The following is a 12,447-nucleotide window of genomic DNA, read 5'->3' as shown; positions in this document are numbered from 1 at the left end:
TTTCATCAGGTAGTTAAATACATCCTTTCATCCAACTGACAGGTACCGATGAACATAGTGCCTTAACATGATAGGAAAGTATATCTATAAAACTGATTTTGTGGATGGGTAAACTAAAGAACAAACAGTCTTTTGTGTATCAGCAGAGTATTGCCGTATGCATATCCTATTCCTGTAGTCACCCTAGGCAACTGCTTCTGGCTGCTGTTAGAGGATGTGGGGCTAGATGCATCTGTGGGGTTTATTACTCTTAAAGTAGTTTAAATAAGGTCATGTTTTCAGTTTGAACTGGAAAACAGGGCAAGGGAATTTGGGTTACTAACCATTAGCAAACATACTACAGTGTAACAAAGCTAAGAAAATAAATTTAGTATCTATGTTGTAAACGGTTATCTTACTGTGATCTAGAAGTTGTTCAGCATTTCTGTGATTGGGAAAATGCAGTATTTGTGTAGATTAACACAACAAAGAAGTGGCAAACAGTTCCTGTTATGTTGTTGTTCCATTGCAATAGGTGTGTTATACAGACCAGGAGGAAGATGTGGCTCCTAATTTAAATAGCTTGCCCTTCAAAATGAAAGATCTAACTAAGCTTTAAAAAAACAAACAAGAAAACCATACCCAAACAAGAAAAGAAAAAGTCACCATTTTCAAAGGCAACAAGTGATTTCAGAATGCAAGTGTCTGTCTTTAAGTCAATTGAATGTCTCACCTACATGATGACAGAACTCAGCTGCATTTGCAGTTGAATGATTCTGAATCATTTTGAGGGAATTACCTTCATTAAAAACTGCTGAATGCATCCATTGTATAATTTGGTGTCATCTTTAGGGTTGTAGGATTGTTGACTGTAGTTGTAAATAAGCATACCATGGAGTTGTTCAGAAGTGAGCACCATTTTCGGTAACAATTTTAGAATCATTGTTTTCCGTAGTTTGATTTTAATCTTGGTTTTATCCCCAGCAGGAGATTAGCTTTTGCAGCTTAAGCTCTGGTCTGGGAGTCTGTTTTTCATCGGCTCCAGTTGCTTTAAGAATTGAATAGATTTCTACACCCAAAAGAAAAGTTGCCTTATCTAACTCACAAGTATAAAACACACTTAAGAAACTTATTTCAGGTAGAAATAATTGTGATGTAGTAGTATTGTTAGTCAAGCCTCCTTTCTGTTTTATACCTTATTTTATGTGTATTAGGGCTTAATTTTAGAAAGCGCTCCCTTCAGTGAAAGCTGCGTACACCTTGAGGTTTTTGATCCTGTACTTTATAGACCAGGTAATACATAAAGACAAGATTTTTTGAAGCTGACTGTAGTTTTAAGGGTTTGCCTTTTTAATTCAGTTGTTTGCTTCTTAAATGCCTGAATGTACTTTTTTTTAAAAAGTTTCGTTGACCATGGTTTTGAAATCATAACAGTAAGTGCTAATATTTAAATAGACCTGTAAATGGAATGACTTATAAACCTAATTCCAGTAGCTTCTAGGTTTTTGAAAACTTAAAAAAACCCCACAAGAGCACTTGAATTGTGATCTAGTAGCTTATTTAGGGGGAACTTATATGTCATTTTGATGTACATACACTTCTTTCTTATGGCCTTTTGTGTTTTACCTGCTTATACCTGTGGAAATTGTTTGTAGGCTTGTTTGCTTACTGTACAAAATGAAAGAAATGGTTTGGGGTTTTTTTAAGCCTTAACTGTTTTTGGAGACCTTTTCATTGACAAATGCCGTACTTTGGAGTTGGAACTGGAAATTTGGCAGTGAGGGCTTTGGGAGCAGAAACATGCCTTGCGCTGTTCCTCCAGTCTATAGCCGGCTTTAACTAGCTGATAGGTCTTTGAGATGTCTCACTTCTTGTAGGTTCACTATGGATGTCTGCTGCTAGTTAGTAGATAAGCTCTTCTAAGGCAGGAGTGATTGTGTGGGATGGTGAATGAACATGGAAGCGTGCTCTAGTGAGACCAACATTTCATTTGGGATGAAAGGGGGAAGTGGGCAAATATCAATGACTAAAGCAGTATTCATCTGTGTGCAAGAAAATTAACTCAAGCAGAGCAGGTGCAGAAAAGGTGGTCTCTGGAGAGTCCAGGGTAGAATGGCATGCATGTTCTCCCCGCAGGAGGGGGACCAAACAAAACAAGACAAAAAAAGAAGACAGGCGAGAACCTCAGCCACATCAGTCACCCCAAATAACGACCAAGAAGGAAAAGCACTATTTCAGTTAGTAGATAGCACTGTCATACATGAATATAAAATTGTTTATGAATGCAAAAAAAAAAAACCCTGGAAGTTGCAAGCATCTCCTTAATCAGCAGAGGAGCAAAGGTCTGAAACAACTTTCCTCTATGAGACTTTTTATGTGACTAAAAAACTTCTGCTGTGAGATCAAGCAAAATCAGTTCTTAGCAGGGTTCTGTGATGAGGTAACCTGAGATAGCAGGGGGCTGTACTTGATCCAGAAATATCTCCTGCCCCAGGATTTATAGACCTTGAATTCCTGCTCTGTTGATCATCCATGTGGGTGTCAAAGTTGGAAAACAACTTAAACAAAGGATGTGCAGTAGGTATAAGATAAGGTGCAGTCAATAGCAAAATGCAGTTAGGAAATGCCAGAATGACTGTTGCTTGTGTTATCTGAGTTTGTCCCTCCTTTTGCATAGGCGCTACAGTAATAATCATTGCTATGTGATACTGTAATTACATGATCACATACAGCTGAATGCTGCCTTGCATAATTGGCTTCTGTCGTAGTCTGCACCAAAGTTAGTGTGTGATACTATTCTTATTCAAAAAACACACACACAATCCAAAAAAACCCAACCAAAACACCCACCTTTTCACTGTTGGCAATTGTAATCTTCATTTTCTGGACATTGTTCTTGAGGCACAGAGTCCTAGACTGCCATAGTCATGGCTATAACTGAAGTCAGTGGGCCTTGTACTTTGAACGGATAGTGTTCCGTGAAACCTGAAAAATCAGCTTTCAAAGGTCCTCAGCCTGGTATCAAGACCTCACATACACTTTTAACTTGATAATTTCTCTGGCCTCTGTTAGTAAAAAGGAGATAATATCGCTTTCTTGATTCACAGCTGTAGTTGTGGAGATGAATTCATTGCTGCAGGTGAAGTGGTAACAAAAGCTGAAGGAGAAATGCATCATTCTTCTTCCACGTAAGCATTTGAAAAGTCCATGAAAAATGAGATCTTGTGACACGCCAGAAGAGAGGAAAAACACGTGTTGATAAGTGTGTGTTATATGAGAACCACTGTTCTGCATATGGGCAGGCCAAGGATACTGGGAGAGGCAGAAACATCAGTTAATGAAGTCAAGACTGTAGCATATATCCAGGAGATAAAGGTTAAGGGTGCACAGGCAACTGCTGTCTAATGTCTGTGTCTGACTTTTCAGATTTAATAGTATTTTTAAAATGGAGCTTTCCTTTGTGTGATTACTGCTGGAAACATCATTGGTCTGTTTATTTTTGGTGTCTTCCCTCTTAGTAGCTAAAACATACATTAAAGAATATTTTAAAAGAAAGAATAACGAATCAGTTAGCAAATATTTTAACGAACAAGTTGTATAGCCTCACTTTGAGTAGTGTTCAAACAAGTTACAATAACGATTGTAAAATCGCAGGCCAACTCATAGTGCTTAGTTAGGAAGCTCCAACACAAAGCTGCATGTTATTTTAGTCTTTCCTCAGTTTGTCCTCTGATGTGATCTTTAATTACACAATGACATGCCTTTTATTTTTCCACCAGAAGCTTCCGTAAAACTTTATAAGAAACTGCCTTCTTAATTAAATTCTCAGTTTACTACTAATGCTTCAAATGAGTTCTCATCTTTGCTTGTAACTCAGAGGGCTTTCCAATAGATTTGCACTGCCATCATGTCTTTATATTTTTAACCAAGTTAGCCGTGCCCTAACCGTTCTTGAATTATGATCTTCAAATATTACGTCAGTGCTCTATTTTATCAGCCTTACTAGTGAGAGTGTGGCTCCTTTGGAAGCAACAGAAAGAGCTCTATAATTTTTTGTTACTGCTTAATGCGTAAGTTGTAAATATTATCTAGTCTTAAACTGTATTACGGTTTTAGGAAGTTTTGGAGTGTTGGAGCATCTGCACTAAGCTGTAGTTATTGTCAGTCACCTCTCTTCAGGCTGTTGTTGGAACTGGCCCTGGAATATCTTCCAACATCAACAAAAATAAATTTTCTCTTGAGGTGAAATATCTTTTTCTAACATATGCAAAGCGTTCTGTATTCTTCAGTCAATCTCTAAAAGATGAGCTACTTTGTCATTGGTGAATCAACAAAGAAGGATGCTTTATACTTTAATTAAATGGAGTATATAATAGAAACAGGAGATGACTAACTCTTAAAACAGTCCACAGAGAGCTCCAAATAATAAACATCCTACTTGAACTGAGATGATGATAGCTGAAAACGCATTAAGTAGACAGAGAAACAAAAACAAATGAAGGTGAGAACTCAGTCAAGCAGGCTGAAGTGGAGTAAGCGCTTTGTCAGGAGTGTAGCCCATGTTAGTGCTAATGCGTTTTGCATTAGTATGATGCCTATAAAATACTGACTCCTGGCATCAGAGTTAATGACAAAAATCTACAACAGTTTTACCTTACATACACATGCAAGAATAATAATACTGTAAAAAAGATTCTTATCTGTTAATGTTTAAAAAAAAAATATTGCAGCACGTGAAGGAACTGGTAACAAATGGTAAGTGACAATTGTGACATAAATATGTTATGGCTCTGAAGTTGAGTTTTGATCGATAATTGATGAAACAGAAAAGATCAGACAGTGCAGAAACACGCACAAAATCCATTTGTTATTTTTAGAATATTGTTCAGAGGACCAGATTAATCAGGCTAAACTTAATAAGAGGATTACATATATATGTGTCGATATTAGGAGGATTTGCAGCTTCATTAGCAACTTCAGAGGAAGTAATACCTTTATGTATGCTGCTGACTAAAATGAAATATTTTCTGTGACTGCTAGAGTCACACATAAATTTCAGCCCTGGAGGGTTATGCAGAGGACAATGGTAAGTGTCTAAAAGCATTTGCCGCTAGTCTTGCTGACTAGTTTGAGCCTGTATAGTTGGCATCAGGACCCAGCCAGTACCTGCTGCAAGGTGAGGAAAAAAGGCCTGTAGGCAACTCTGTAAAGGGGAGGAGAGGGCTGGTGGCTGCTGAAACAGCCGACGTCTGCTCCTCGGTGGAGCTTTTGGGTAGGGACCATACAGCCCAAATCTCTGGCAGTGGTGTCATCTCGCCTTGAACCCATTTTCCCTGACATTCTCTCCCGTGTGGCACAGAGCTGGTATGTGGGTGCTTGTGCCAGCCTCATACCAGTGTTGCAAGGGCAGCAGGCCAGTGAGAGTGTGACTTGAGAAGCTGTTGGGGTGCCCCTGCATCATGGTCGCCTGCATTTGGAGCATTCCAAGTGTAGCTGGTGGGTTAGAAAAGCTTTGAAGCAATTGCAGGCAGCATGGAAATTGGGCTGATACGAAGGTTAGAGGAATACAGAAAGGGCTTTAAACTGTCCCTGGAGCGTTTGCAAATTTGCTGGTGGTTCCTTCTTTTTACAGCGAGTAGAATAAGGCAGAAGGAAATGAAACGATGTGTCCAAGATGAGAGTAAGTCATGTTGAGAACAAGATTAAAAGCTTTGTCTTCGTCTCCAGGGTTGTGTCTTTCTAAACTTTAAAGGGAGAGAGCTAGAGAACTCCTCTATGTCAAGAGCTACAGCTGATGCCAGCTGAGCCATATCACAACAGACTGGCTGACTTGGAGTTTCACTTGCATCTCACCAGACTTAAGTCTTGGCGGGGAGGTACAGACTTACTCTATTAAAATACTCATGGCTGCTACGCTCAGATCTTTCTGATCATAAAATTTTGGAGTCTCCAAAGACACGTTTCTGCCAACATTTACAGAATATTATCACTTAGCACTGGCTAAGTTTCAGAAATTCTTGTTAAACAGCTCAAAATGACCTGCCTTTTATGTCCTTAATTAGAAGAATTTTTGAATTGCCTGCTTTTTGTGCTGCTGAAGTAGATTGAATTTTTGTTTGGCCGTGATAAAGATGCGTATTGTAACCCTCTATGAACTGTGGTTTTATGTCTGTATAAAAAGCAGAAGTATTCATCTTCCTTTCTTCCCATTTGAAATGCGTTAGCCTTATTTTTGTCCTCCACCTGTGTCTTCCCTCCAGCTCCCCAGGTTTTTCATTTTCGTGTTTGGATATCCACCAACGTGCCCACCAAGTTCTTAGATGTATAGCTCAGCAGCTGGGTGCTTCATGGGTTTTGCAAAAGTTTGAAGCCTTTAATATTTATTTATTTATTTATTTTAGGAGTCAGCTTTTAACATTTGATACTTTGTATTTGGAATGAGGAGGGTGTATTTGTATGGTTTGGGTGAGAAAGTATATCACATTGGGGCAAGACAGATGAATTGCTCAGGGTTTTGGGCTTCGGCAGAAAAGCGTTTGGGCTCTTCATGTGATAAAAGAATGAACCTGAATAGCAGTGATGTCTGAAAATTCTTACCTAAAGAGAGACATGAGAAATTATTTCCTTTCTCACGTGCAATTAGATCACTGACATTGTCCCTGTCAGGTACTCAGCTCACAGGCATACTTGATCTCCTCTGTACTTAACAATATTTCAGTCTTAAGTATGAAATAAAAATTACTGTTACCTACACCGTTTGCTTATCCACTGTCTTAAAATCTCTGGCAGCCTCCTAGTTGTGTTACTTTTAGTGCTTCTATTGTTTTCTTTTGCACTTGATACGGTCATTGTCCAGCTAGCTATCTTCAGGGGGACAGCCTGCCTCACCATGGCCTTCACCACAGGCCGCAGGGGAATCGCTGCTCCAGCACCTGGAGCACCTCCTCCCCCTCCTTCTGCACTGACCTTGGTGTCTGCAGGACGTTTCTCTCACATATTCTCACTCCTCTCACTCACTGCAATTACTACTGCCCAACAACTTTTCCCTTTCTTGAACACGTTACCCCAGAGGCGCTACCACCGTCACTGATGGGCTCGGCCTCGGCCAGTGGCGGGTCCGTCTTGGGACCGGCTGGCATTGGCTCTGTCGGACGTAGGGGAAGCGTCCGGCAACTTCTCGCAGAAGCCACCCCTGTAACCCCCCTGCTACCGAAACCTTGCCACACAAACCCATTATACTATCACTTGTATATGATGGTGAGATAGGTGGTGGGCTAGCTCTGTAATGTTTCCGTCCAGCAGTTCTTTCTGCTTTCTTGAACCTTTTCATGCTTTATTTCATCAAAACGTTTTGAGTTCAGCTACTCTTTGTCCCAATGAGATTTTTTTTTCAGAGGTCATGCATGAAGCTGTTGCTGGTGGCCCTCATAATCATTAGTGTCTTGGTTTCTGGTTAAGAATTCCATAGTAGTGGCTAGGGAACTGAAATGGAGGGAGAAAATGAACAGTATATGTAACTTTGAGGAGAGGATATGGTATGTACTGCTCTTAAATACTGCTAAATACACTTGAAAGTTCTTGTAATAGTTCTTTTCCATAGATATCACAGGGAAGTCATTGTGAATGGGAGGGTGATGCATGAGACTGCAAACGAGAGAGCTGGCTTAGAGACTGAGGCTTTCTACCTGCCTCGGGGGTTAGCTGGTGAGAAGTTCTAGCTTATTCCCATTAATTTTCAGAAGAGTTCTGAACGGGAGGCTTTGCTCTCCTGTGCTTGCTTATAGCAGTTTCATGGGGTTTTCAATTTTTGCATCTAAATAAAAGCCAAAATCCTGGTGATGGACAGCCATTAATAATTGCTCAAAATAACTTCTTGCAGAAGGGTTCTAGTTAAGCAGTTATGCTTGGCCTACAGCCAATTTGTCTGGCAGTTTCAGTTAGAGATATTAGCAGTATTGCAGTGCTTTATACCCGTTTTGTACTGTTGGTACAGCACATTTCATTAGCTGGGAAGGGAGATGTGACATTATCATGCAAAATGCTGCTGATCTCGCTCTATGGAGTAGTTGTGTCCAAGATACTGAACTACTCGCACATGTAAGACTAATGGGACAAGTTGCAGCAGTATGAAGTTTTCCTCCTAAATACAATGCCTTAATAGCTCAAGATAAAGTACTGCCTGCAGTACTGATAGGGCAGATTTTGCAGAAATCATAATCTTCCATGTAATGAAAAGTAATTTTAAATTAATGTATTTGAATGTGTACTTGAATGGGCTACTACTCTTTATGCATATCTTCGGCTGATGATACAGATATATAAATAGAAACTATTTATAGGTTCTTATTAAAGGTTTTTATTTCATCATTACAGGTGAAACCATGAACGAAGGAACTGCTACAAAATTGTATTTTTGTTTATTTCCTGTTGCTTTCAGTACTTAGAACATAAGAGGTTTATTCAGTCTGGGTTAGTCTTGGGTGAACTGAATGCAGGTCTGCTTATGATTTAGTAACTAGCCTATGCATTTGCGGTTAAAAATCTTGCTGCTGGCAAGCATCCTAAAAGCTGTTTGAAGATCTATGCTTTAGGTTGACTTTGTAGCTTAACCGTGTTTTGTCTTGTCTTCTACGGATTATGGTTTATAGTGATTATTTTGTTTGAGGTTGTCAGAGAGATCATAACGTTATCAGGATGCAAAGAGCCACATTTTCAACTATTGAACACAGTTCAGGTAAAGCTGACAGTATGAACCCACAGATACTATGTCAGTAAGGGCAAACAAGCACTCCTGAAGCAAGATATGAAGAAACAAAAATAAGAATATGATCAGGACTTCACCCCCTCTTTTCTGTAATCGTAGTATTTCAAGATGCAGTGTTTATGTATCATTCTGTCATGGGTTTCCATTTCTTACGGTCTGTTTTGTTTCAGCCTCTTGGGGCCAGTGACTATTTGGAGATATCAAAGCATTTTGACACAGTCTTTGTTCGTGACATACCACTTCTTACAATGGCAAAAAGGACACAAGCTCGTCGTTTCATTACTCTTATTGATACCTTTTATGAGCATAAGGTGAGAACCACGCCTTTCCTATATGTGTAATATTTGGAGCCCTAACCCGTAACTGTTATAACTGGTTTGAAGTAAGGCTTTCTGTAGTAATGATTTGGAAAACATAAGCAGAATGAACCAGCACTGCAAAGAAACATCATTCCAGCTTCACAAAAAAGGCCCTGTTGCAATAAAGGCAAATAAGCAGGTTATTGTTTTGATTTCTGTGAGTTTTAAGCGTGACCGTAAATATAAGCCAGAGCTCATTTGCCTTTCTTGATTAGGGAAGTTATTTCTTTCCTAACCCAGGAAAATCACAGAAGTCATGTCATCATTTTAATGATGACAGATTGTGCTGCTAGCTGTGCAGTTGGTTGGGAACCAGTGCCTTCCTGAACAGCGTACAGAGGAGTCGATAGCATACTTACATTAGTGAGTTTAAAGGAAACAGTCGCTGTAGGCTCTGCATTAGGTTGCAGAACTGCTAATGGAATAGTAATGATAAATGCAGCACTTCTTGTGGATTTACAGAGGTTTCAGTCATGGAAGCAAAATCAGCGCTACTAAAGCAAAGAGAAGTTAATGTTTAATATTCTTTAAGTAATACAAGGTATGAAACCCTCTCTTATGTGTGATTACATATGCACACACTTAAATATTTATGCAATCAGGAAATATCAATTGAGCTGGTTTTTTGGGGTTTTGTTGTTGTGTGTGGTTGGGGTTTTTTGTTTTTGTTTTTGTTTTTTTTTTCAAGAATGTCCTGGCAGGGCATAATTGTGGAGACCTGTCTACAATGCAAACATTTTGCCTGCATACTCTCAACAAGTGTCTCCTCCTGTAATAATATCTCAGTCTGTCTTCATTGTAGCCCTCCAGAGATACTTTATCTCACTGCACATTGTGTCTCCTCCCAGCAGACATGAAGACAGCATCCTTATTGTTATTAACAAATAATGTGCACTTGAGTAGCACAGGTGAAAGCATGAGTGGCTCTGCTCAGCTTTCTGGGAAATTTGGAATTTAAACTTTTTTTTTTTTTAGATGGAAATATGGGTGCAGTGCAGTTACCTGCTGAGAGGAACCTAACTACGGGGGGAAAGAAAGCATTGGTTATACTGATACTTTATGGTTGTTATTTTAGAAAGTAAACTTGACTTGATTGCAAACTCATTTCTTGTATAGCAGATATTCCGTGTATTTAATAGCAGAGTTACACTGTTCTTTGAGTAAAAGTTACATGAGTTGTTTTTGCGAAAAAGATCCTGTGGGGTTCATATTCCAAATGACTAAGTCAGGTAAATCTATAACAGAAGTGCTAATAATAGAAAGGAGAAATACCTGGAAAAAAACCAAGGCTGTAATTTGAAGGTTGCTTTTCATAAACCGTGTATTTTATTCTTTTTCTGTAAAGCCCGAGTGATGATATTGTTGCCTGTTTTCCTTCTCTCAGGTGCGTATTATTTGTTCTGCAGTGACTCCTCTTCAAAGCTTGTTCCTGGTAGAACATGACAATGGTGAGCTAGAAGACCACAGAGTGTTGATGGATGATTTGGACTTGAGCCAGGTACATGATATTAACATTGTCTCCCTTCTGTAACAAAATTGGTTTTGGTCTGATAATTACAGCAGCATTTTAGGAAGAGGAATCAAGTAAACATTTAACTAGTGATTTGCTGCTTTTTCTGCAGTGAATCTGTCACTCTCATAATTGCCTGTTATGTTACTTATTCATAGTCAAAGAAAATGTCAGAATATATAGAACCATTTTGTGTAAGTTTTAGGGTCATTTTGATTTTTAATCATTATATCTGTTCAATCATGTATGAAAATACTGATTTAAGTTTAGCTCCTACTTTTAAAATACAGAAATAAAAGATGGTCTGTTCCACCTCTTCCTGGACTGTATAGGACTGCCTCACAGATCCTCACAAACAGTACTGGTTTTGCATGTTACTTATTCTTTTGTTGTTTTTCCTTTTCCCTATAACTTAGTTACTGTTAATGAATTTTTAAGTGATTTGTCTAAATCGGTATACAATTAGTCAACAGAAAAATGAAAATGGATGGTTAATGTCACCACATTGTTTTAAACCCAAATTATTGTTTCACTATGTTCCTTCAGAGTATTGCCTGGCTGAAATAGGTGGTTTTGTTTAATTTTTGGATGTTAATTTTTTTTTTTTTGGTGCCATGCTGCTGTCTTGTATTGTCAAAGCCTGTAAAGCACTCAGCCTTAGGAGTCAGATGGGATGCACTTCAGTACACCTATGTCTCTCACAGTTCTGTGGTACTGTTTTTGTGTATTGATATAGGATTCCGCCAAAGGACTCTCCATGTTTACAGGAGAAGAGGAAATCTTTGCCTTTCAGCGTACTGTCTCACGGCTTACAGAAATGCAAACTGAACAGTACTGGAAAGATGGGGACAGAAGCAAAAAAAGGTTATAATTATAAGTTGAATAAAATGTTGAAGAAGTAGAACTACAGAATTGGAAATCTTTTTAGCACTGAAATAATAATTGCACTTTATCATCTGGACCATGTTTTCTTTCGTCAGTTGTTTTTTGTGCTTAAGACATGAGGACTTGGTTATTTTTCTGTACCACCAGTGTGTGGACATGTGAAATTCTGCCTTTGTTTTCTTTCCTGTAAAATATAACTTTGATGTTCAGGAAGTTTAACGGGATTAGAATTTTTCTGGAGAATTGATCTAGAGACAAAGTTAATGGGCTGTGCAGGGTTCACAGCAGATTTATAATGTCACGTGAAGCGGGCACTTTGTGGCTCATGCACTGCTTCTGTCATGTACAGTGCAGTTTGCACAAAAGAAAAATCAAATGCTTTCTTTATGAAACTCCTGATACTGTATAGGTCCCTGCTAGAATCCTGGAGCTCCTCTGTATTGTATTTTGGGTTTTTTTCCTATTTTCTGTGTGTATCCGTCTGCTGACTTTGAGGCTCTAAGAGTTTCTTGTAATCAGACTGTTGCTCAGTCTGGTTCATTGAAAACTAACGGTTTGAACCAAGAGAGAACCCTGAGGAGGAGCTTGAAGGTACTTGAAACCTCACAGGATTAGGATCTAAGTATTCATGGATGGGGAAAAGAAACTATGATAAGACAGGGTAAGAATTTTGCAGTTCTTGCAAGCCTGGATATGCTGCCTCTACACCAGTGACATATCTCTACTCTGAATTTTCTCAGGCTTCATCTGTACCAAACTTTCCGTTGCTACTAGCACACCTGCCCCTGATCTGGGGAGGGTAGTACACAGTACTGCTGAGGGAATTCACCGGGTTACAATAGGAATGTGTGTTATGGAAAAGATGGGATAGTAACTGATACCTCAAAACATGTCACCCATCCTCGTGTTTGTACTTGAAACTTTGTTTTAGTTAAAAACGCAGTTGTGTC

At 39.0% G+C, this 12,447-nt stretch overlaps 1 protein-coding gene across 1 annotated transcript in view; it reads left to right on the top strand.

The window, feature by feature from the left end:
* AFG1L (AFG1 like ATPase) overlaps positions 1-11,604 on the top strand; it is a 67,414-nt gene extending 55,810 nt beyond the window's left edge. The window contains exons 11-13 of the mRNA XM_086461312.1: positions 8,914-9,054; positions 10,487-10,600; positions 11,349-11,604. Of these exons, the coding sequence (XP_086317438.1) occupies positions 8,914-9,054; positions 10,487-10,600; positions 11,349-11,483 (390 nt within the window). The 3' untranslated portion in view covers positions 11,484-11,604. The remainder of the gene's footprint in view (positions 1-8,913; positions 9,055-10,486; positions 10,601-11,348) is intronic.
* The last annotated feature ends 843 nt before the right edge of the window (positions 11,605-12,447 follow it).

The sequence above is a fragment of the Leptosomus discolor genome, chromosome 2 (assembly GCF_034619465.1).
Source record: "Leptosomus discolor isolate bLepDis1 chromosome 2, bLepDis1.hap2, whole genome shotgun sequence".
Lineage (NCBI taxonomy): Eukaryota > Metazoa > Chordata > Aves > Leptosomiformes > Leptosomidae > Leptosomus > Leptosomus discolor.
The sequence above is the reverse complement of the archived record's forward strand: the minus strand, read 5'-3'. Positions and strand labels throughout refer to the sequence as shown.